The sequence below is a fragment of the Leguminivora glycinivorella genome, chromosome 2 (assembly GCF_023078275.1).
Source record: "Leguminivora glycinivorella isolate SPB_JAAS2020 chromosome 2, LegGlyc_1.1, whole genome shotgun sequence".
In the NCBI taxonomy this organism is placed as follows: domain Eukaryota; kingdom Metazoa; phylum Arthropoda; class Insecta; order Lepidoptera; family Tortricidae; genus Leguminivora; species Leguminivora glycinivorella.
In genome coordinates, this window is record NC_062972.1 from 33,902,391 (window position 1) to 33,929,504 (window position 27,114).

Sequence of the window (27,114 nt, forward strand, 5' to 3'; positions counted from 1 at the left end):
CTAATTAGTAATTGCAGGGTAAAGAAATGTACCTTCTTACATAATTAATTAATAATGTACAGTGAGCTGGAAAATAGAATGGAGAAATCATGAATGAATTCGTTGATAAATTCTCCATGCACATCTGCAGTTCTCTGTACCTGTGCATATTATAAAACATGATCAATTTGATCTATAGGTACTTTGCGAATTCAGAAAATAAGTAAGAAGTTAGTTTGAATCTATTTTTATCTTTAGATGAATTTGTACCCAATGGCGGATACCCGCCGTAAATTATCTATTGCCATTTTACATTATGACCTTATCTCGAAGTACTAACCTTCTACATAAGTGTATCTACACTGTCTACCACACTGCACATGAACACAGTATAACATGAAAGTACGGATTTCTTGATTACATGCGGTCGCGGCACTCTCACTTGGGTGTAGGTTTTTAATTTTTACGGAAAGTACGGTTGTCAAAAATTAAAGTCACTGAAGCTTATTAAAACCACTTAAAACCAATGGTGATAAGTTGATAACTCTTAATACATAAAAGTTATACACTGATTTAAACTGACTTTCACGATTATTACACATAATTATTTTTAAAATCGGGACTTAATCGCGTATGATGATGCGTACATATTAAACTGACTTCCAACGTTTCAGGGACGGCGTTGTGGTCTCGGAGAAGACCACAAAAGTTATACGTTGGTAAGAGAAACTTTGTTAAATTATTTTTTGAGATATGGTTCGGTTGATGAAAACATGGGCCTTTAGAACGCTTTAAACCTTGTGAGTACTGAAAATCACAAAGCCAAAGTTCAAGGTAATCTAATTTTAATAAATATAATCAAGTTCTGTAAAAATAATGTTAATTTATTTGTGTTATGGAAATAACTACAAGTACTACAACCAATCTCGTGCAACAAGATGTTGAGCACCTTAACCAAGGTTTTAAAGACCTTTAGCACTTTATCGGAGACATGCGAACAGTTGGTATACTTGGTAGATACTGTAGGCAAGTACGAATTGTACGAAACAGATCAAGCCGGCTCTTTAGTCACGCACTTGTCAATGTCTCAATGTCGTTCAGGTCGCAGCTATATATGTCAGTTAATATGTGTGCACACCAAGTTTAAGTCTGTAAATTACATACGTATAATATGTACTACCAACAGGTAAACCATATAATTTATTCGGGTGATAAAGACTAATAAAACCGGCCAAGAGCGTGTCGGGCCACGCTCAGTGTAGGGTTCCGTAGTTTTCCGTATTTTTCTCAAAAACTATTAAACCTATCAAGTTCAAAACAATTTTCCGAGAAAGTCTTTATAAAGTTCTACTTTTGTGATTTATATCATATTTTTTAAACATGTGGTTCAAAAGTTTTTTTTCCTTTAGGAGCGATTATTTCCGAAAATATTAATATTATCAAAAAATGATCTTAGTAAACCCTTATTCATTTTTAAATACCTATCCAACAATATATCACACGTTGGGGTTGGAATGAAAAAAAATATCAGCCCCCACTTTACATGTAGGGGGGGTACCCTAATAAAACATTTTTTTCCATTTTTTATTTTTGCACTTTGTTGGCGTGATTGATATACATATTGGTACCAAATTTCAGCTTTCTAGTGCTTACGGTTACTGAGATTATCCGCGGACGGACGGACGGACGGACGGGCAGACAGACATGGCGAAACTATAAGGGTTCCTAGTTGACTACGGAACCCTAAAAACCATTGGTTATTAGTATCTTATCAAAAACATAACAAAGTGAAAGCAGCCCGTTTTAAAATGATCCCTCTTTAACTTACAGGTCTTGTACAAAGTTTAAAACAAAAATAAAAAAAATCCGGCTTTTTGAATTAAAATTTAATTTAAAATTGTATCCAATTTTTTAAAGTTCGAAAATGATAGTAAGTACATCTCATATTCTATATTTGAAGTATCTTCTTCTCTTCTGTGCATCTTGTTGCCCTCTGCTGGGGTGCATATTTCTCCGTTTACTCCCTTTATTTTAAATATATTCTATAGAAAGTCCCTTCAAGTATAACTCTGTTAGATAGCGTTTATTTACAGACTATAGTTATCTTGACAGACCTGCTACCGCCCTTTTCTTGTAAACAACAACGCCTTTATTAAATCTTACTTTCTTTGAAACGACGCCGACGTTGGTTTCTTTCTATCGGCAACATTTGTAGCTTAACCAATTTAGTCATGAAGAAATAACAACTGTTTCATCCACGTACTATAAATGTAGTTAAAAAATCTTAATTTTATTACTTTTCATTATTTTAATTACGTAATGTAACAATTAAACGGTAGGTACTTTCTACTTGTTTCTATGATTAAATCATGAATTTTTAAATAAATTTACATTTCAAAAGGTACGCAAAAATTATTATTTCGCATATTATTATTGCTAATCATAAAAACCCGTGTGGTGAAGGGTTAAGAATTTCACCACCCCCTTTCTTCCCGTGGGTGTCATAAAAGGCTACTGTGGGATATGGGTTAAATTGTGGCGTAGGCGAGAGGCTGGCAACCTGTCACTGCAATGTCACAGTTTCGTTTTCTTTCAACCCCTTATTTGCCAAGAGTGGCACTGAAAGTTGAGTAGTTTCATGTGCTCTGCCTACCCTTATATGGGATACAGGCGTGATTGTATGTATGTATGTATGTAACCATAAAAAGATTAATAAAATGAATATGATTGAAATTTTTGCCTGTAAAATTTTAAAGAAATTGACAACTTAGCACTACCAGTGCCTACATAATTAAGAAAAAAAATGGTACCAGAACACTGAATTTACTTAAAAATGAAAAAAAATCTTTGCAAAACTAATTTAGATACTGTGTCATTGACCTCAGAAGCCTCCGATAATAATAAGTATGAAAATATTACGTAACTCTTCAGTTCTGTAATCTCAATAAGAAATCTAATACCAATGTTGCATAAAATCTGTATTCGCTCACAATTTCAGCAAGTAATTCACTTGTTTTATTCGCACCAAGTGTGCAAGTGAGAAATTATGTGCAGTAGCTCTATCCCGCTCGCACACCGGAGCGGCATACAGATCCGCATCCCATGAAGATCTAAAAATCAAAGCACAACCCGCACGGCTTTACGATGACCTTAGCCAGTTTACATAATGGCGTCATTGTTTGACCGTCGCCATCTTAGCTGCACCTGCGGTATAGAACTCGCGTCAATCTGAATCCTAACTTTATACAAATAAGATACAACGATATTGATCCTACTGAAAAAGCTTAACCGGCAAAGAATTATTACTAAACGAGTATCGTCATCCGTTTATAAATTTCATTGAAGATGGCCTATCGATAGCAAAATTGCTTGTTTATTTACGTACATATTACGTAATTTGATTAAAGAAAAAAAAAACAAATTTCACTTACGTTGTTATGAATGTCACGTGTCGATATGAACTCTCTGAAACCAAAAAAATTTGTCATCAGAATAGTTCCACTATCCACCAACAGGTGGCGCTGTAATCAATCGGTTGAAAACTCCTTTTACTATGAGTCAAATGAATGTACTCATTATAACTTTGTGCGTAGCAATTAGACACGTTGTTTGAAATGTGGGTAGACTGGAATAGCAGGTACGCATTGTTTAGAAGACGACGGATTAACATATTGCATGTTGTTTCATAATAAACGCCTAGTGCGTATAGATTGATAGTTGCGACAGTAGCAAAACAAGTTCTGTGACCTTGTTTGGTTGTTTAAAAATACGAGGATTGAATTGAATTTATAAAAAAAAGTTAGAAAAAGATGAAAAAAATGCAAAAAGATATGCCCCGGGTGAGGATCGAACTCACGACCTTAAGATTATGAGACTTACGCGCTGCCTACTGCGCTACCGAGGCTGGTGCTTCACTCAGCGAAATAGGTCACCCCTATATACTACACACAAGTCAGTTCGTATCGTATCTTTTTTTAGGGTTCCGTAGCCAAAATGGCAAAAACGGAACCCTTATAGTTTCGTCATGTCCGTCTGTCCGTCTGTCCGTCTGTCCGTCTGTCCGTCTGTCACAGCCGATTTACTCGGAAACTATAAGTACTACAGTGATGAAATTTGATGGGAATATGTGTTGTATGAACCGCTACAAAATTATGACACTAAATAGTAAAAAAAAGAATTGGGGGTGGGGCCCCCATACATGTAACTGAGGGATGAAAATTTTTTTTTCGATGTACATACCCGTGTGGGGTATCAATGGAAAGGTCTTTTAAAATGATATAAAGTTTTCTAAAAAACATTTTTCTTAAAGTGAACGGTTTTTGAGATATCAGCTCTCAAAGTCGTAAAAAGTATGTCCCCCCCCCCTCTATTTTTATAACTACGGGGTATAAAATTCTAAAAAAAATAGAGGTGATGCATGCTAATTAACTCTTTCAACGATTTTTGGTTTGATCAAAGTATCTCTTATAGTTTTTGAGATAGGTTGATTTAACTGTAATTTTGGTTAAGTTATTGGTTTATTATATTTGCTGCTACGGAACCCTTTGTGCGCGAGCCCGACTCGCACTTGGCCGGTTTTTTGTTTGTACAATTATTTTAGATTACTTTTTTATTGATTTCTTGTTCTATTCTTTAATTTATTTAAAATTAGGTAAATGCAATCTCTCAATTAATTACATTTAACTACTATTCAGTAGCTCCTAAATATTCAAGCCGCCTAGTAACTCTAGTACCATGAATTCTAATAGTTTAAGAGTTACCTCAGAACAAACAGACATACAACGTAACAACTTTCACTTAATTACTTTGCTGTTATCGCCTGTGAAGCTGCGACATACATACAGAGACAGACAATGAATGTCTATGTAGGGAGTTTGGCAAAAAAAAAGAATCAATTCTCAGGCTGAACATACTGATTACTGACATAGTGGTCTGATCTAGAAAAAAATAGTGCTTACTCTAGATTTCAGAGAGGTACTTAGTAAGTTTTTGTTCGCGCATTTTCGAAGGGAACTCAACTCATAACTTAGATAAACTTTTATAGTATATTTTTCGGGCTCCAAAAATGTAATAGGTATGAAATAAAACTATGGAAACGGATTAAATCGCGTAGTAACTATCGCGGTAACCGAAGACAATATAATGTAATAGGTATTTTAAAAGTACTTATCTGATACCTAAAGTATACTCGTACCTGACTATGAAAATATTAGGTTGGAAATTATTTGGTTTTCAGCATTTAAGTTTTCGTGGTCGTTTTCCAAACAAATTAGGTATTTATGATGGAAATATCTTTATTTACATGAACATATTTACATAATTATATAAGAAAAGAAACTAAGACTAAACTTAAAAGCTAGCTAATGTCTAAAATAGGCCCTTGAGGCATTGTGTCCAAGGAGGTATTTATTAGGTACATTTTTTTTTCAATTTTTGTTTCAGAAAATTAGAGATTCTTTAGCCTCTAAAATATGATCTTTTATATTAGTAATCTAACGTTTAGATCAATAAAAGTCTAAAATTTTAATTTGTACAAAAATCTTTGGTGGCTTGTCAGGATCGTAGCAAATGGAAATCCGTGATCTTTGCCTACTCCTCTGGGAAACAGGCGTGATTGTATGTATGTATGTATAAAAATTTTTTAAAAGGTACTTAATGGTTCAAATACCTTAATCCATACGAAGTCTGTGGCCAAAGAAGTGAATTAAGGCCGAATGACCTTAAACGAAGTAGCCTATAAGGTGCTAGGCCCACTAGGGCCTACTAAATATAGCTAGTAGAAATGACTGGCATGCTCAAACAAGTTAGTAATGGTTATAAACATAGGATTTAATAGAAACTAATTGATACAAGTTATTTATTAATTTCAAAACATTTTGACTGCAGCGTATCTAAAAAAAATTAAGTCATGTGTTCTACTCACGTTTTAATTTAAATAAAAAAAGTAATATTTTTTTTGTCCCTGTCACTCTTATAATCTCCATTATTTATTATATAAGTATTTACTCAGGTTTAATCCTATGAAAAATCCCCATGAAAATAGTATGTAAAGTCATAGACTAAACTAAATAAAGGAAGACATGTAACTCAGTACATCGCTTTATATGTTTGACTCGTAAAACAATAGATGGCATTACTATACTCTCGCGACAAATGGTATTGTTCAATTCATGAAATAATTTCATTTAAATGACCCAAGTCGTAATATTTAAAAATTTGGAACTTGATCATACAACATTATCATTATATAACACCGAAATTTACAAAAACAATTAAGTATTTTTTTACCAATCGGGATTTTTCGTACAGTTCGCATCAGAGTAAAGGACCTCCCCTAGGAAATGACATGTGTAAGCGTTACATTTTTTCGTCAGCATCGGTAAGAGGATAGTTAGTGTAGCGGCTACTCCGTCTGATTCGCAAACGTGAGGTCCCCGGTTCCAATTCCAAGAATGACATATTTTTTTGTATTTTTTCTTGTTTTACTCTGATATTTTTTTTTATTATAATATTTATAATTAAGAAAAGTAACAAATTTTTATTATAATATTTATAATAAAGAAATCTTTGCTTAAATGAACATGAGGTATACAGAAAAAGAAAGGCACTTTGCTAAAAATAAAATTATTTATTTACTTAAACATAAATTTTCGTAACGTTTATTAATAAACTTCAAAATAATAACACGAGCTTTTTTATAGTCATACTTGTTATGGAGAATTTCTGGCCAAAAGCTGCACTTTTGGATGGAAGCAAGCCGCTTTGCATGGTGATATTAGACATCATAGTAAACGGTTTTTTCCGAAAATATTGAAATTTCATCCCTTAGGAAACCGAGCGTAGCGAGGTGTTTTATGAAAATGAAAAAAATTCTATCTTTTTATTGTATCGTCCGATTTTGACAAAACGTATCTCAAATGAAAGGTATTGCTTTATGTAATTAAAAAAAAAATATTATAAAAAAAAAGTAAGAAAAAACTTTAAAAAAGTAAATTTACGTCTCACACAGCTCACACTGAATAGCTTCAAAGAATGACAGACAAAATGTACAATGTCGATATATGAGTTTTTTATATCAAAGACAGATAAATTCATAGTTGAAAACTAAAGACCGCATCGAAATCGGATTAGCGTTTTTTAAGATACAAGTTGCCAAAGTTGGGAAAATTTGCTTTATATGGCCACTTTGAAATTCCTTTGCCAGAAAGTCAGAAATAGTATATTTTTCTTACACCGAAAAGTACATAGTGACAGTAAAACTCAAAATTAAATAAAAAATTCCGAGGATATCATAATTTCATGCCTTAGGTTAGGAAGACGAGCGTAGCGAAAAAAAATCTTATTTTTTTGTACGTCGTCCGATTTTGACAAAACATATTTCAATTGAAAGGTATTGTTTTATGTAACTGTATATGTGTGTATGATGTCTATTACAAATGCATACTTATAACTGTAAGAAAAATATAATGTTTCTGACTTTCTAGCTAAGGAATTTATAAGCGACCATATAAACAAACTAAGCCAACTTTGACAACTCGTATCTTAAAAACTACTGATCCGATTTCGATTCGATTTTTAGTGCTGATTATAATCATGAATCTATTTTTCTTTAATTAAAAAAAAAACATATATCGATATTATACATCGTGTCTACCGTTTTTTGTGATACGAAAATTTAAGTTTTTTTTAATCTTACATTTTTTCCAATTTTTTTCAATATTTTTTTTGAGTTAGTACATAAAGCAATACCTTTCAATTGAAATATGTTTTGTCAAAATCGGACGACGTACAAATTTTGTTTTTCGGTTTTCTTAACAGACTTCGCTACGCTCGTCGTCCTAAGAGATGAAATTATGATAATTATCCTCGGAATTTTTTATTTTATTTTGAGTTGTACTGTCACTATGTACTTTTTTGTGTAAGAAAAATATATTATTTCTGACTTTCTGGCAAAGGGATTTCAAAGTGGAAGTGGAAGGGGAGTGGAAGTGGAGTGGAGTGGGAAAGCAAATTTTCCCAACTTTGGCAACTTGTATCTTAAAAAATGCTAATCCGATTTCGATGCGGTCTTTAGTTTTCAACTATGAATTTATCTGTCTTTGATATAAAAAAACTCATATATCGACATTGTACATTTTGTCTGTCATTCTTTGAAATTATTCAGTGCGAGACGTAAATTTACTTTTTTTATACATTTATTTTTTCAATTTTTTTTTCAATTACATAAAGCGTATACGTTTTGTCAAAATCGGACGATACAATAAAAAGATAGAATTTTTTTCATTTTCATAAAACACCTCACTACTAGGGAATGCAGAACCGGTACCAGTCCCAGAACCGTGACTGAGATTTTCGGTACTGGGAAAGAACCGGTAAATCCCGGTTCTTCCGTACTTTTTGGTACTGAGGGTTTACTAGTACATTTGTCGAGGTTACATACCTACAATTTAATGTTCCTACTATACAACTCATGATTTAAATAATTCATATGACCTATTATTTTATTCCGTCCTCTTGACTTCGGCGGCAAGTGATTAGAGAGTCGAGTAGGTATAGGACCTATACCTATGGTTTTTATAAACAGACAACAAGTAGGCGCGAACAATACTTAATTTTCTATGATTCAACTTCAAATCATACTTATTTTTCTAATATTCAATTATATATATAAAAAAAGTAAAAAACAACAATATAACTGTTTTTCAAACATATTAAAAAAATCCGGACCTGGGTCTCGAACTCGGGATCATAGACGTGCAAGTTAAATACACTAACCCCTAAGCCAAAAAACAAGGAGCCGCCCGGCTCAAAATATTGAATCATATTCAGATATGGTTACTCGGCAATGTAATTAATTATTATCTCACTAGACGGCACTTTTAAACATTGAAAATAGCGCCATCTGTAAATAACTCGAAAACTAAGAGGTACCAGCGACGATAACTCGCGTTAAGTAGGCCGTGTAGCGATGTACTGAGTTACATGTCTTCCTTTATTTAGTTTAGTCTATGGTAAAGTTCACTTTTGCTTTGGACTATTGTAACCACACATTTTGTTTTGGTAAGGACTGGTCCACCCTGACAGTATCAATTGAATTAGTTTGCCCTTTTTCTTCAAAAATAGATTCTAGATCTCATATGAAAATGTTAAAATCTCTGTAATACTGCTATATCCATTAAAAAAAAACATCAAGTCAAAACTGTCAAATGAAAAATAAAAATAAAGCAACATTTTTTATTACTTTTATTACGAAAATACATAGAACTCGTACAAAAACATTTGTGCTATCTTCATTTCCCTTCCTCCTTCTAATTGTTTCACACAGTTTCACGAGTAATTGCCAACAAACCACTAACGAACGAAAGCAAGAGTTCCCAAATATTAGCGTTTTGTTTCTCTCGAAAGCATGAAATCGATGCGCACGCGTTGAAATCGTTCCTACACGACCCGTGAGAATGTGTGCTCATTGTTTTTGGAGTAGGCTACTAAGAACCACGAAATTGATGTCATTTGTGTAAGAGCAATAGACGTATTTAGTAGGGTGTGCAAACCGGTTAACCGGTTAACCGAAAAACCGGTTAACCGAGACTTTTTGGCCTCTGTTAAAAACCGGTTTTTATAGTCTCTAACCGGTTAATAACCGAAACTGTATTTATTTCTCAAAATTTGGAAAATTAGGCATTAAAAGGTTCAAAAATTATTTAATTATTTAATGTTTTGTAATAATAAAGAGTTATTCATTACTTTTCATTGACAACATTATTATCTGTAATGATTTTATTTTAAAAATTAGTCCCGAGTCTACTCAATTATACATTTTATACAATACAGTAGAGTCCGGTTAGTATATTACGACTCCGCATAGACCTAACGTCCAACCTCTTACAACGACATAAGCACAGGTATTTATTTGGTTTTCGTATGTGATAGTATGAAAGTACATCTGTTTATTACGACTCCGATTTTAACGACTAGCCGCTTTTTACGACACATTTTACACAGAATCCGTCCGTCAAGTCCGGTTGCAGCGACGAGCGAACGTTTTTGGTTTTACTAGTAAATTGAGGAAACAATGCTACTTCCACCCGAGCACGGCCCCCTGTCTTGCCTACAACAAATAGCAAGATTACATTGTGGCCATGTAACTTTTTGAAGTATTGCTTTTATAATTTTAACAATTTGTTCGCCTCGGGTCTAATGTTATAAGCTAGAACACATGAAACTAATAAAGCTTCAGTGCCACTCTTGGCAAATAAGGGGTTGAAAGAAAACGAAACTGTGACATTGCAGTGACAGGTTGCCAGCCTCTCGCCTACGCCACAATTTAACCCATATCCCATAGTCGCCTTCTATGACACCCACGGGAAGAAAGGGGTGGTGAAATTCTTAACCCGTCACCACACAGGCTTAATACTATGATAATAATACCCTGTAAATAAACCTATTGATTGAAATGTTTTAGTACATAATAGAGATGTAGATAGAAATGAAATTCGTTTTGTACGACATCCGGTTAGTACGACGTAATATCAGCGGTCCCTTGAGCGTCGTTGTAACCGGAGTCTACCGTATATTTCAAACTATATTTTTTAAAAGAAAGGTAAAATGGAGATCTTGGTTTTCTTACATCAATTGCTTGTATTACTAGGGGCTCTGGGAGCTTTACACCTTCGCGACATGCCTAGAAAACGCAAAACTGACGAATCACATTCAAACCACACAAGCCTTTTTTAGCAATTTCCGCATTTACCAAATTTCCAAAAACTGGATAAAATGATCTTCATCGTGCAAGTAATACCTGCTACGATATCATCAACATCAGAATTCTTAAAGGTAATGGTAATTATTGCGTAGTACGGCCATTTACTAAAAATCCTCAAAACCGGTTAATAACCGGTTAACCGGTTTTGAAGGAAAAGTCTCGGTTATTAACCGGTTTTTTAAGTTAACCGGTTTTTGCATACCCTAGTGCTCACTCAATCCACACGCACACACCGTTCCTATCGTCGCTCTCAAAAATATCGGAAAAAACACTACTCATTGGGGAGAGCTCTGGCAGCTCCGATACATTTGATGGTGACTGTACCAGCACCATGGTTTACAAATTAGATCCACGCGGTGCATCGGGCGCTCGTTTTTTCTTCTCAAGCGTGAAAACGCCATAGCAGTGAGCCATAGGTACCGATACAGCTATTGGCAACGTGGGTGAACGAGTGACGCTGATTGTCACAAATACATGTAAACTTGTGGACTTATGGGTATGGCCAATATTAATGTTAGCGGCGGCAGTCGGAAATAATTTGATTCTATAAGATTTCACATGGTAGCATACAAAGTGAGCATATATATAGTGAAAATTTTACTAGGATTATGATTTTCCACAACACATATATTATATTTCCAATGAAGCGAGTCATATAATATCGATCGAACTTCGCTTGGGAAGCTCGTTTGATCATATATTATATACAATACATATACCTAATACCATCGAATTAATATATTACCTCAATGGTACCTGACGACCGGTCTGGCGCAGTCGGTAGCGACCCTGCCTGCTGCGCCGCGGTCCCGGGTTCGAATCCCGGTAAGGGCATTTATTTGTGTGATGAACACAGATATTTGTTCCCGAGTCATAGATGTTTTCTATGTATATAAGTATTTATATGTTATTTATATCGTTATCTGAGTACTAGGGTGTGCAAACCGGTTAACCGGTTAACCGAAAAACCGGTTAACCGAGACTTTTTGGCCTCTGTTAAAAACCGGTTTTTATAGTCTCTAACCGGTTAATAACCGAAACTGTATTTATTTCTCAAAATTTGGAAAATTAGGCATTAAAAGGTTCAAAAATTATTTAATTATTTAATGTTTTGTAATAATAAAGAGTTATTCATTACTTTTCATTGACAACATTATTATCTGTAATGATTTTATTTTAAAAATTAGTCCCGAGTCTACTCAATTATACATTTTATACAATACAGTAGAGTCCGGTTAGTATATTACGACTCCGCATAGACCTAACGTCCAACCTCTTACAACGACATAAGCACAGGTATTTATTTGGTTTTCGTATGTGATAGTATGAAAGTACATCTGTTTATTACGACTCCGATTTTAACGACTAGCCGCTTTTTACGACACATTTTACACAGAATCCGTCCGTCAAGTCCGGTTGCAGCGACGAGCGAACGTTTTTGGTTTTACTAGTAAATTGAGGAAACAATGCTACTTCCACCCGAGCACGGCCCCCTGTCTTGCCTACAACAAATAGCAAGATTACATTGTGGCCATGTAACTTTTTGAAGTATTGCTTTTATAATTTTAACAATTTGTTCGCCTCGGGTCTAATGTTATAAGCTAGAACACATGAAACTAATAAAGCTTCAGTGCCACTCTTGGCAAATAAGGGGTTGAAAGAAAACGAAACTGTGACATTGCAGTGACAGGTTGCCAGCCTCTCGCCTACGCCACAATTTAACCCATATCCCATAGTCGCCTTCTATGACACCCACGGGAAGAAAGGGGGTGGTGAAATTCTTAACCCGTCACCACACAGGCTTAATACTATGATAATAATACCCTGTAAATAAACCTATTGATTGAAATGTTTTAGTACATAATAGAGATGTAGATAGAAATGAAATTCGTTTTGTACGACATCCGGTTAGTACGACGTAATATCAGCGGTCCCTTGAGCGTCGTTGTAACCGGAGTCTACCGTATATTTCAAACTATATTTTTTAAAAGAAAGGTAAAATGGAGATCTTGGTTTTCTTACATCAATTGCTTGTATTACTAGGGGCTCTGGGAGCTTTACACCTTCGCGACATGCCTAGAAAACGCAAAACTGACGAATCACATTCAAACCACACAAGCCTTTTTTAGCAATTTCCGCATTTACCAAATTTCCAAAAACTGGATAAAATGATCTTCATCGTGCAAGTAATACCTGCTACGATATCATCAACATCAGAATTCTTAAAGGTAATGGTAATTATTGCGTAGTACGGCCATTTACTAAAAATCCTCAAAACCGGTTAATAACCGGTTAACCGGTTTTGAAGGAAAAGTCTCGGTTATTAACCGGTTTTTTAAGTTAACCGGTTTTTGCATACCCTAGTATTTAGGCGACTCTTTTTCGAATTTCGATTTTCTTTGATGAAGATCTACGTCAAATCTATTTGCCCATGCACTGATTATTAGAATCATGCACCTTATCTAAAGTTTTGCACCCCAAGTAGAAGGATCGCTAAGTCGCTAATGCGGTTTTGCTCTTTTGATTGAAAGATTTTATCCATTATTTCGAGGTCTTGCTATTACCTATGTGTCTTAGTACCATTTACTAAATGTTTTTTTCTGATACTTCAATTGTTATCGTCGCTTTTGACTACTAGCCAGTAATAGCTGTAGCATTATGTTGTCACGGAAATCTAGGTAGTGTTTGGCAATCAGATTGATGCCTTTTAAGTTAGAAATAAAAACTTAACAAAAACTGATGTGTTTATTATTATATCCTCCTACATATGAATACCTCTATAGCAAGGTTTAAACGTATCCCAGCCATTAAAATGATCACGCTTCTTTTATCCCACCAAAAAGCCGCAAAAACTTGATGAGCCAAACCTACGCGTTTTTGTTACGGTTCACAACAAGAATTCTTCTCTGTATGATCCATCTATTATAACTTGAGCTTCTGATCTAAATCATTACTTTATAAATATCACTAGGTAACTTTAAAGAAGAATAGCAGGTAATTGGGCTGAGTCTATATCTATAACCTAGCTAGTCTAGGCAGCTCATGATTTGGAATGATAAATGATATTCTGATAGTAATGGTCGATAAAAATAACCCGTGGTATTTTTTTCAGCTAGCCTCACATTACATCTACATCAGATTTCATTTTCATGAGTTCAGCGGCCAAATAACTTTTTTTTTTTCAGAGTTTTATTTTTGTTGGAAACTTATTTTTTGCATGTTGACAGTTTTTCGTCTACAAAGCTTCCTTAATCTATTTAATTAATTAATTAACAAGTAACAACAAATATTAAACAGAAAGTTATGTTTAGACACACTAAATCACAGATGAAGGCCTAGCATCTATGTAATGGAGCAAGTAACTTAAGTCTTAAAATAAATGGCACCATCGCAGGTCCGAATAACGCTGGTTTCGCTGGTCATAGCAGTGACTGCTGTGAGCCACAGGCGTGATATCATCGCCAAGGTCGGAGCGATCATCCTCAGCTCATGCCACGATTGGAACTCGCATTAAACTTCATTAAATATAATGGTGCGACGGTATGGGGAGCTTTTTAATTTTGTGTTGAAGCTGCGTGCTGCGAAATATGCGGAATAAATCATTTGTATTAGGTTTTTGTGCTGTTTTCGTTTTTTTCTGATAACCACAAAGTATCCTAGGTATCTACTTTTAATTTAATTAAGTAAGACTTTATTTTGTAGCCCAGTATTTTTTAATTTATGGTACAAATTCTGTAAATCGTATTAAAAAAAATATATAATTAATTATTTTGTTTTGGTCCTAGACTTATTTTTCGCATTTTATCCTTAGACCTTATTTTATGGTAGGGTGACCATGTACCTATGTTCATTCATGAGGAAAGTTTCTTTTCTTCAAAACAAGTACTTAAATATATCAGGAAAAGCATCTAAAAAATACTCTATCTAGACCTACTTGCCATCTTTAAGGAACTTTTATCGGAAAATATACATGTATTCAATAAATATTCCAACAGTATAAAGTTACATAAGCAAAGGTATTTTCCGCACATCTTTAATCAACGAATCATCCTTGCCTAAGCAACTTGCATAATATAAATGATATTACATCCCAGTCAGCCCTCTAATACCAATTCCACCTTATTCGCTTACCACGAAGTTCAAAATACTTTGCCATAACTTTTACGAGTAAAAAGTGCTTTAAGTGAGCATGCATTGACACTTAATTTAAGAAGATTATAATTTTTATAGTTTTCATATGAATATCAACGTTATTACTATAGTGTTATAACATACAGTTAAAATTCAAATTAATTTATTAACATATAACTTTTTGAGGTTTTTGGTACATGACCGTGACCACATGAGCGAGGGACTGCGAAGAAGGGCAATGGTATTCATTTTATTCTAATACTGACCCTATGTTACGACTTTACGAGTATTGAGGTCAGAGTTGTTCTTATTAATTGTACTAATTTGCAACTGTACATTTTAGACAAAAATGGTCAATTATATTATATTTAAAAATAAATCTTATTGAGATTATTTATATATTATTGATCCCCGACTCTCAAAGTAGGTCTCCCCTGTGTCTCAAGAGCCTGTAATATTTTCTAGGTATACCTAGTGATCGGAAAACCTATCGATAAACCACATTATTAGATGATGAACATAACAGAGGTATCAGTGGCGGCTGGTGAAAATTTCTGCTAGGCAACACCAAAGCAAAAAGAAACCTACCTTAACATTGGGTACTTTACTAGTAATCAATTTTAGGCAAGCCGGTGGGAATCGGCTTGTATGGACCAGCCGCTGCTGATAGGTATATGATATACCACCTGATTATGTGAAATCGAAATGAACTAGTGCCAATCATTATTTTGCTGTCGCTTTTTTTTCTTTTTTTATATAATAGATGGACAAGGAGAGTTTCACGTGTTTGAAAAATGTCCTCTAGCTGAGCAATCTCGTCAATTAATGGATAACTAAATACATACTCATTTCTCCTTAATTCCTATTTATGTTTGTGATTTTTGATTTATGATAAAAAGATCGTAATTGGTCCATTGTAGGATTTGTAGGTAACTATTTTTAAGCCCATGCCATGTTCAAAATAGTATGAGGACAAAAAAAGAAGTGTGTGAGATTTTGACAGCCAAACCCAATTAGATAGTTAGAGCTATCGAATTTGACTGTAACTTTCGCTGGAGTATATTCCAAATTATGGAAACCACCAGTTTTAAAGAAATTCAAACTCATTCGGGGTAATGCGGTTGCGAGATGTCATGGTGTGTGGCGTGTGTTGTAACACTTGTAACTAGCAACGGTGTTAAACATGTTAAACGTAACGTTTAACTTACGACACGAGCTGCTTGTGAATACACAAATAAATATGCTCGTTTGACTCCGCAGGTGGCGAAAAGCTTATTGAAAAGGTACATAATATGTACATAATATTATGTTGACCTATACAACGGTATTAGTTCTCGTAGAATAGTTCTATCTTTTGAACAGTTTAGCAGGGAAACAAAAGGTCATATTGTCAGGGGCTCCGTAGAATAATGTTGGTGTTTCATAAATATTTGGGTAATATATTGGGGTGGGGGATATTTGCTATCTTTTATGTTGAATTTATTTTTATCACGCAGAAACATCCGCGAGCGATATTGATCTCCGTGGCTAAGTCGGTGGTAGCGGCTGCACCCGCAATGCAGATGTTGACAGATTCGAGTCCTGCCGAAGGTGTGCTTTTCCTATGCAGAATTGCGGTACGGTAGGTATACGAAATATCTTTTTTCCGTATTTTTTTTATCGCGGCGACTTACTCGTACCCTTGACCGTATGCAACCCCTACTTGCAGGCTTTTGAGCCCTCCCCTTCCACTCAACTTGAGTGGTAGAACTTAGTGGTAAAAAAAGCAAAAAAAATATCTCCCTATAGTTGTTTACTGCAGGTTTTCTGTGTCTGAAGATGCCTTACATAAGTACATAAGAGATCGTGCAAAGGGCATAAGGCCGCGCGTAATTACACGTATCTAATAAACGATTACACCTGGCCCTACTGTCGCAATCGGCCTTGCGGAGCATCGCAGCACAGTATAAAGCAGTAATAACTCTTCTAACAAACTTCACTCCGCGCGGTGTGTCGAAAACTACTCTCCATATGCACCGAATACATGCGAACTGGTAAGTATTGGGCTGGACAGTCGGGGCCGCGTTCGCGCGCTGTGTTGACGTGTTGAGTTCGGGAGAAAATGACGTCAGCACCGAAGACATATTTTCGTTACTGTAGTGCTTATGGGTGTATGGAGAACAGTTCTCAAAATGCGGAAATGTCAGAATGTTCTTTAGAATTCCTAGACACCCAGAAAAGTAAGTGGTTGTTATATTTTTGCAGTGTTAGGTACATTATTGCTTACGTAAATGGCGTAAAAGTGAGATTTAAAGCTAGAATGACACATTAAAATCAAGAAGGATTTATCTGTAACGACATTTAGGTAGATGCTGCGATCTATCTAGCTCGAAAGTTTGGTACCTACTTAAATATTGTGCAAACATCTATTCAAACATTTTATGTAAATACGATTTCGTCAGTATTTAAGAAAGAAACACGTACTTGAATCTTTATTAGATAAAAAGGTAGAAAGAGCGTTGGTACTAGCATAGCGCCATACACAGTTACTACGAGTAGGACAGTAGCACAGGTACAACCCTGCGTGACCTTGCGCAGTAGTAACGACCGCGTCGCCGCTGCCGGAGATTAACTACTGATTTATCCTTATACTGTGATCGCAGGGTATGTAGCCAAACGCTCACGATAATATCGTTTTCGTAGCTCTATCTCTGCTCTTCCGTACTGCGAGACAGAGCCAGACTGCGTTTCGTTCAAAGATCACCATTTCGGCGAGGCCGGCTGAACTATTACGGGAAAAGAACTCATCAGTATATGTACGTGTGACTGAAGTTTAGTTTTGAATGGTGTTGAAGCGATGGGTTAGTGGATTGAGGATGTTATCTTGTCAAAATGTTGTTTACATGTTCAAAGCTTCAAGGAAATATCGTACAGTGAGCTGCAAAAGTGCATGACGAATTTTATTTATCAATGTATTCATTTTCACTGTACACTTTAAAAGCTTGCTTGCTTGCTGCAACCGCCCTAATATTGCAGATGTCCATTAGTCACGGTAATTTCTTACTATCATGCGATTAGCTCCTAGTTTTCTCCTATACCAACTCTTGTACAAAACAACTATGTATTTTAATACAAATACCAATTCCTATTTTTGTTTAAAAATATGAATAGGGTGACCATGCTCATTTTTATTAATTGAAATTCAGGATTTTCCTTATTTCAGAGCTATTCAAACACGAATGATTATTAAGTTATGTAGGTAAGTAAGTTTCTTTTTTAAATTAGGCAGGACATTCTTAATTATTAAATTGATTTAACTACTAACACGTAATTTGATTTTAAGTACCGTAACTAACGTTTAATTTGCAAAAATTGTTCATTTAATTGGCTTCATCGCGTTTTTTAAATGATAATCAGTTAACCTGAATTATTCGCATTATATATTTATATGTCAACACAAACATAGTGGTAGAAGGTTCTCTCTAATAGAGCGCGTGTCCTCAATCCAGTATTTTAATGTGCACATATACGGTTTAATGCCAATTGGACATTTTTTACGGTGCTCCCACACTACCTGTTAATATTTTATATAACACGGTGTGAGAGGAACAACGCGATGGCATGCGTATCGCGACTATCGCGCTGTCCCTCGCATAGCTTGTTATCATAGAATAGAATCGTTTATTGCACATCACATTCTAAGCATGGATGGAGTGGAACATAGAGGTATACATACCTACTTGTGACACCCTGTAAGGGCACAGCAACATACACTATTAAATAAAATTTATAAAAGCCAGTGTGGAAAGCACCATTATAGAGTAAGTCACCATCAGATATATCGGAGAGGTCAAGAGGCTCATAAATATCTGAACACGGCTTGTCGAGACGATAAGCCGTGTCCAGATATTTTTGCGCGCCCCAGCCGATCAGTGTGCGTAGCCGAATGCACAAACGCTCACGATAATATCTCTTTCGTAGCTATTTATCTCTATCGCGCTTGCGTATTGGCACGACAGAGCAACTACATTTCTGCGGCGTTTCGGTGACGTTTCGCGTCGCAGAAATGCCATTCGGCTACGGCTACGGGGCCTGATATATTTTATGACGACTGCAGTACCTAGTTGGAATTAAATTCAATTTAAATCTTATTGCGATTTTTATAGGTTATAAAATTAATTTAATTGATATTTTAAATCTTATCTTTTTAATATATATTGGTGTAACATTTATAATTGAAAGTAATTAAAACGTAGTTTTTTTTCGATTTAATATTTATTTTGATTGCTATTGCGAGTCGGGTATAGTGTAGGTAAGTGGTTAGTTACGTTATTTTGAATTGGTTTGTGGTTTTACGGTACTTGTTAGTTGTTACCAGTGTTATATCATTTCAAATTGGTATTTCACAAGTTGAATAAACCATGAGGAACGTGAGCAAGATACAGGTAATAAAAAACGCCTGAGAATTCAATCTATTGTCGTTTTGTCGCCTAAATAATATTTAATTTTCAGTTCATAATAAAGTGCCATAATAAGCAGAAGAAACGAGGGGAGGCCTTTGCCCAGCAGTGGGACACTACAAGAGGCTAGCAAAAAAAAAGTACTATTACATATATAGCTTTCTGTTCATATACTTACTTTTAATTCAGCTCCTGTGAAAATACGATCCAAACAACGTCATTCTCCAAAACCATAACTTAAAACATGGCTTAGTTGATTAATCAAGAAATTTTATAACATCCGCTTTACCAACAAAAATCAATCATATACATTAATTATCCATCAAAGCCTCATTTGTACATACGCAAAAAATTGCAAACTTATTTCTGCAGTTATCAAACACACCATAAAAGATTTGCGTAAGTATTTGGTAAGTATATTATAGGACTAATTTACTTTTTTATTTTACCACCTGCTAATATAACTTTGTCAAACACATTGGCACAATTCCGTTCACTGTTTCCACACTGATAGAAAAAGTGGATCAATCAAATTAAGACTTTGTACCCATGATCTAGAGCCTGGATTGGCGCAATTTATACGATGTGGCAATGTGTGGAATGCTGCTAAGAACCTATATATAATGATAGTGTTTGATTGAGCACTGAAATGCGTTGGGCAATTTTAAAGAATTTGTTACACCTTGTATATAGAAAAAGCTACTGTGTGTTACGTGTTACAAGGAATAAAAATGCAAGATATAACATTTTCATAACATTTTTAATTCATAATTAATAAAAAAATAGGTAAATTTGTTAACATGCGTACATTATTACTCCTACTTCATTTTATATCAGCACATCTTATACGAATATTATTTAATATATTATCAATAGATTGATAGGTAGGTACATACATTGGTGATCAATATAAGTACATATTTATTATTTAAAAAGTCAATTAAAAGAAAATACACTGGATATTTAGTTAAATAGAAACAATTACACTCTACAGCCGGTCAAACAACTTTGTCAGTGTAGGTGTAGGTACTCAAATGCGGGTAACAAAATTTACTATGGGACAATTATAATCCTTCGCGCATTTAATAAATTTGCCGCTTTTTTTCCGACGGTAATGGCTCGGCTTGACAGACTATTAATCTGAACCATTTGTACTATATTTAGACATATGAACTTTGCTAAGGAATAATTAAAATTCTTAAAAAAATCCACACATAATTATTATCATTATCACCCAGGGACCGGAAAACCCCTTTTTAGGCTTAACTTCATCAATTTGCTTACCCAATCAATTTTCTTACTAAATAAAACGGTAAGCTTTTTTAAAGGTAACCTTTTAAAACGGTAAGCTTATTGAATCTGTTACTTTGAGGTTACCATAACTACTAACTAAGTTAACTCCGAAACCCTATCGCGATAGGGTTTTTAAAACCTGTTTTCATTGAGTTATGGTAAGCTTTATCCGTTCCTTGTTGTCTTTCTACATTGAAACTGGTTTGCTATAGATAGAGCTTGTCTCAGACGCATGCACTCGAATTTGCGTAGTTATTACCATTTGACATGTACGTCATTTAGTTTATTATTTTTTATTTTTTTTTATTTTTATTTCAAATATGTTACACAGTATGACAGTAAAAACCAAAGCACTGAGTAACTAAAAAAATACATAAGAGCATAAAAAATAAACACATAAAAGTAAGAAACGTCATCTAGATTTCGGTGACAACGTAACGTCGAGGCTTCGTTGCGTCACAGTATAAGGATAAATCAGTAGTTAATCTCCGGCAGCGGCGACGCGGTCGTTACTACTGCGCAAGGTCACGCAGGGTTGTACCTGTGCTACTGTCCTACTCGTAGTAACTGTGTATGGCGCTATGCTAGTACCAACGCTCTTTCTACCTTTTTATCTAATAAAGATTCAAGTACGTGTTTCTTTCTTAAATACTGACGAAATCGTATTTACATAAAATGTTTGAATAGATGTTTGCACAATATTTAAGTAGGTACCAAACTTTCGAGCTAGATAGATCGCAGCATCTACCTAAATGTCGTTACAGATAAATCCTTCTTGATTTTAATGTGTCATTCTAGCTTTAAATCTCACTTTTACGCCATTTACGTAAGCAATAATGTACCTAACACTGCAAAAATATAACAACCACTTACTTTTCTGGGTGTCTAGGAATTCTAAAGAACATTCTGACATTTCCGCATTTTGAGAACTGTTCTCCATACACCCATAAGCACTACAGTAACGAAAATATGTCTTCGGTGCTGACGTCATTTTCTCCCGAACTCAACACGTCAACACAGCGCGCGAACGCGGCCCCGACTGTCCAGCCCAATACTTACCAGTTCGCATGTATTCGGTGCATATGGAGAGTAGTTTTCGACACACCGCGCGGAGTGAAGTTTGTTAGAAGAGTTATTACTGCTTTATACTGTGGTTGCGTCGTCTGTCCGGGCGTAGAATTCGGCAGGTTGCCCCGGAACCGTCGAAAGACTACACCCTTCGGCCAGAAGTCTGCACTCGCGATGGTGTCCTGCAGCGGCCTCGGCACGCGCACAACGAACGAGCTGAAGTGCACGTAGCGGCGCGACTGCAGCTGCTGCACCCTCAGCGTGAAGCCAGTCTTCCGGCGAACGTACTCCACCACTTCGTCGGCCACGGTGGAGTAATGCAGGCGAGACACGTAGAGCGGCTTACTTGGTGTGGCGACCCGAAGACCAGAATTACCCGGATCCGCAGTGCCACTCACAGTCTTACGAGGCGCCCTACGCGCCTTGCTTTTCCTTTCCACCAATGTGAATCCCTCCGTATCTACATTGGTGCGGGAGGACTTCTCCTTAAAAAGAGCCCGTGATTCACATTTCTTAGAAGGAATGCTGACCCGGTCAGCTGCTGGCTGCCGGCCGGTGACGCTAGCGTATGAACGCTGACGTAAGCTCGAAGGGGCAGGCGGCTGCACGCGCGGAGGGCGCGCGGGCGGCGGGGCGGCGCTTGCGACACTTTTTACAGCGTCAACAGGTAATCGAACTGACTTGACACGTGTGTCAGGTCGCGAGTCACGTTCGAAATTTGAAGCGGCCGGCTGAGTTGGGACATTCCGCAAACATGCTATTTCGTTGCGTAAATCAGCAATGGTAATAAGGCTGGCTTCAAATTTGCTACTCATTTCGGCTAAACTTGTTTTAAGGACCTCGATTTCCTTAAACAAGCTGCTAATGTCGAGATTTTCCGGAATACACGACGCCGTCGCCACGAACTCCGGAATCCGGTCTTGATTCTCCCTGAGGATTTTCTTTATATCTTCAAGGGTCTTCTGTCCGTTTTCATCCCCTCGTCGGTGTGGAACATAGGTGCCGGCAATCCCAAGGGACTGGCACAGCACTTGCTTAGCTTCACAGATGTCATCGATGGTGAAACTCGACGCACGCGAATTCATCTGGACAGCCGTCTTCGCATCCATCGCTCCTTCCAGCACCAGCTTGTTTTTGCGTTGAAGAAAAGCGAGGAACTCGTTCACAATAGGTTTATTCTGCTGAGAATCACCCATCGTGTCTATTTACTAGCGGCGGCCGCGCCGCGCCAATTCACAATTTATATTTAAATATTAAATACATCAATGCGTCTACGTTGCAGCGCGCATTGCACACGAATGTGAGTTTATGTATTTGATAGTACAATTATTGACCTACTCGTACTCATCAGTATACTCGTATTATAAGGGAATAAAATGAAGTAGGTTTTTACAGCAAGCAAGGTTTTGTACCTACTTTTAGGGTTCCGTAGTCAACTAGGAACCCTTATAGTTTCGCCATGTCTGTCTGTCCGTCCGTCCGTCCGTCCGTCCGTCCGTCCGCGGATAATCTCAGTAACCGTTAGCACTAGACAGCTGAAATTTGGTACCAATATGTATATTAATCACGCCAACAAAGTTCAAAAATAAAAAATGGAAAAAAATGTTTTATTGGGGTACCCCCCCTACATGTAAAGTGGGGGCTGAATTTTTTTTTTATTCCAACCCCAACGTATGATATATTTTTAGATAGGTATTTAAAAATGAATAAGGGTTTACTAAGATCGTTTTTTGATAATATTAATATTTTTGGAAATAATCGCTCCTAAAGGAAAAAAAAATGCTTCCCCCCTCTAACTTTTGAACCATATGTTTAAAAAATATGAAAAAAATCACAAATGTAGAACTTTATAAAAACTTTCTAGGAAAATTGTTTTGAACTTGATAGGTTCAGTAGTTTTTGAGAAAAATACGGAAAACTACGGAACCCTACACTGAGCGTGGCCCGACACGCTCTTGGCCGGTTTTTTACTTTTAATTTTTATTTATTTTGAACTTCACTATCAGTCTCATAAAAATAACTATAACAATGCATGTGCTCAAAAAGTGCGTTTACAATGCATGTGATCGAAAAGTACGTTTTTTACGAAGCAAAATCGTGCAGCAAGTAGTAGGTACTTTTAAAGTAGTACTTTTCCATACTAGTTCTTTTTACTTTAAAGTTTAAATTTTGAACTTCACTATCACTCCCATAAAAATAGCTATAACAATGTATGTGCTCGAAAAGTGCGTTTTCTATAAAACAAAATCATGCGGAAAGTAGTACTTTTCCGCACTAGTGTTTTTTACATTCCAATTTTATTTAAATTTTGAAGGCCACCATCCGTCCCGGAAAAATCGTTCGGAAAGTTGTACATTTTCGCACTAGGGTTTTTTACTTTTTTTTTTTAATTATGAACTTCGCTATCAGTCCCGTAAAAATAGCTATTATAATGTATGTGCTCGGAAAGTGCGATTTATATGTAGCAACATTGTGCGGAAAGTAGTAGGTACTTTTCCGCACTAGCGCTTTTTACTTTTCAAATGTTTTTAAATTTTGAACTTCACTATACGTCCCAGAAAAATCGTGTGGAAAGTAGTACTTTTTCAAACTAGTGCTTTTTACTTTAATTTTTTTTTTATTATGAACTTCGCTATGAGTCTCATAAAAATAGCTATTATAATGTATGTGTGCTCGAGAAGTGCGTTTCCTATGAAACAAAATCGTGCGGAAAGTAATACTTTTCCACACTAGTGCTTTTTATTTTTCTTTTTTTACATTTTAAACTTCACTGTCCGTCCCCGGAAAATCGTGCGGAAAGTAGTACTTTTCCGCACTAGTGTTTTTTACTTTTAATTTTGAACTTCACTATCAGTCCCATAAAAATAGCTATTACAAAAGTGCGTTTTCTATAAAGTAAGATCGTGCGGAAAGTAGAGTACTTTTCGGCACTGGTACTTTTTACTTTTAATTTTTTATTTTATTTAGGACTTCACTATCAGTCCCATAAAAATAGCTATTACAATGTACACAGAACTAAATGTGATGTGTTCGAAAAGTGCGTATTCTATGAAGCAAAATTGTGCGGATAGTAGTACCTACTTTTCCGCACTAGTCACTAGTGCTTTTTACTTTTAATTTTTTTTTAAATTTTGAACTTTACTGTCTATCCCAGAAAAATCGTGCGGAAAGTAGTACTTTTCCCTACTAGTGCTTTTTACTTTTTTTTAAATTTGTTACTTCTCTATCAGTCCCATAAAAATAGCACTGTATGTGCTCGAAAAGTGCGTTTTCTATGAAGCAAAATCGTGCGGAAAGTATTTTTCCGCACTAGTGCTTTTTACTTTTCATTTTTCTTTAAATTTTGAACTTCACTATTAGTCCCATAAAAATAGCTATTAGAATGTATGTGCTCGAAAGGTGCGTTTTCTATGAAGCAAAATTGTGCGGAAAGAAGTAGGTACTTTTCCACAATATTCACTGGTGCTTTTAACATTTTTTTTTATTTTGCTTTTAACTTTAACTTAACTAATGACTGGGACTGATAGTGAAGTAAAACTTAACTTTAACTTCACTATCAGTCCCATAAAAATCGTGTGGAAAGTAATACTTTTCCGCACTAGTGCTTTTTAATTTTCAATTTTTTTATTTTATTTTGAACTTTACTATTATAAGTCCCATAAAACCAATGTCTTTCAAATTCGAAAATTGTACTAACATAACTTTTAATTTTAATAATTACTAAAGTATTTTGTCTTATTATGTTTTTTTATTTACTCGCACAATGCAAAGTAAAGCATTGTTTGAAAACTTTGAAACATGTGCGCAAAGACGATTTCCGAAATTCCGACTCGTATCGGCTTATATGACACTCATCAGAAATCACCTACTTTCCGCACTTGTTGCATAAATAGCTATTTTGACATTTTTAACAAAGCCCAATTGAGAAGATGTTTTCAATTATCTAATCGTAAGATATCGATATAATTATTTGCTTTGTTCTTTCACAATATTTTTTTTAGTTAGTTCTTTACTAAAATTTGCTCTCGAGTAAGAGCGTCTTTGCTGAGATGGTCCGACGGCCAAACAAAAGGTTGATCTTTAAAAAGCTAAAACTAGAATTGTTCGGAAACGCACAGGTAAGATAGATAAACAATAGAACGACCCGGCGCGCGCTACGAATGCATTCAATGCCAAAACACACTATGATAATTCAGGTCAGTTATGTTTTAAATTTTAGTGTAAGGTTTTAAAGTCCAATATTGTTTGAATCGACATAAAACTACGTTATTTGAATCGACATAAACTTGTTTAGAGACGATACGTATGAGCTTGTACTCGCTATGGTTATTCAATAATAAGTTGAATTTCAATGTGCGCAGAGATTAAAGTTGCTTAAACGGTTTAATAATTAAAATGATAGGGTAACCTTTAAGACTGGGTTTTGGTTTTCGTTAGAGGTTATTTAAGTTAACTGTATCAGATAGGCTTACCCTATCAAACAGTCACCCTTACAAAAGGTTACCATTATGGTTGGGGTTTTTAAAACAACTTCTAAAATAAGCCTATGAAAAACCCCGGTTATGGTAAGCGGTTCCGGTCCCTGATCACCAAACTAAAGCAACCACAAGCCTTCAAAATAGCTAGAGTGACCACGCGTTAGATTCCGCAAACCGGTCTCCGCGCATGCCGGGCCGTTGCGTCAGCAAGGGAAAAAGTTGTGTACCTTTGATAAGTGGGTTCCGTTCCGTAACCGTTTTAATAAAAATAAATTATTTTTATAAAATATTTTTTTTTTTCAAATTTAATATTGATTGAAATTGGCTATATATTTTTGATTGAAATTTGTATTGTTTTCCTTGTGTTCAGTATTATTTCTTATACTATTAGCCTAAGATTTAAAAAAAGCAATTTAAATGATTGAAAAAATAAGTAGGTACTTTTTTTTTCACAAAACACATATCTCATGTATCAATCTTCTGATATTTTATTTGTTTTAGTGCCATAAGTTTGATAAATTTAGACGTACATATATTTCATTCATAAAAAACTCGAAAAAGAGTTATTTAGATTTTAATATAGAGACATTAGAAACTATTTCCTATCAACTTGATATGTATGTAAGTACTTGTATAGGTAGGTATTTATGTACCACTTGGCTAGGCAGTATCCAACTAACGACATTTTTTTAGGATATTTTATAGGGATCTCTAAACAACAGCCGAGGTGTTGTAATGTAAGCGCCTAATGGTTGTATTTGTCGCTATGTGTGGCTGTGGAGTTGGGTAATTGCTAAATGCTCATAAAAAGTCAGCTTATTAGTTAAAGACAGCATTAAAGCTTATTTTTAACTTGAGATGGATGGATTTCGGAGACATTCCTAGTTACATTGTTACGCTCAAAATATTCAAACTAGCTATGTAACATCACGTCTAGACTTCTATAGCCTGAAATATAAGCTAA

The 27,114-nt window shown here is 35.4% G+C and overlaps 2 protein-coding genes and 1 non-coding gene across 6 annotated transcripts in view; all 3 read right to left on the reverse strand.

Annotated features, from left to right (window-relative positions):
• Positions 1-22,868, reverse strand: part of LOC125239556 — a 45,960-nt gene extending 23,092 nt beyond the window's left edge. The window contains exon 1 of the mRNA XM_048147185.1: positions 21,961-22,868. Within this exon, the coding sequence (XP_048003142.1) occupies positions 21,961-22,868 (908 nt within the window). The remainder of the gene's footprint in view (positions 1-21,960) is intronic.
• Positions 1-27,114, reverse strand: part of LOC125235942 — a 103,371-nt gene that overhangs the window by 64,981 nt on the left and 11,276 nt on the right. For 3 of the 4 annotated variants that reach the window (XM_048142625.1, XM_048142609.1, XM_048142592.1), the window contains exon 2: positions 3,411-3,444. The exons of the other annotated variant lie outside the window; for it this stretch is intronic. The gene's annotated coding sequence lies outside the window, so the exon portion shown is untranslated. The remainder of the gene's footprint in view (positions 1-3,410; positions 3,445-27,114) is intronic. 4 annotated transcript variants of the gene reach the window in all.
• Trnam-cau lies at positions 3,811-3,883 on the reverse strand. The gene has a single exon. It is a non-coding gene; the product is annotated as a tRNA-Met (tRNA).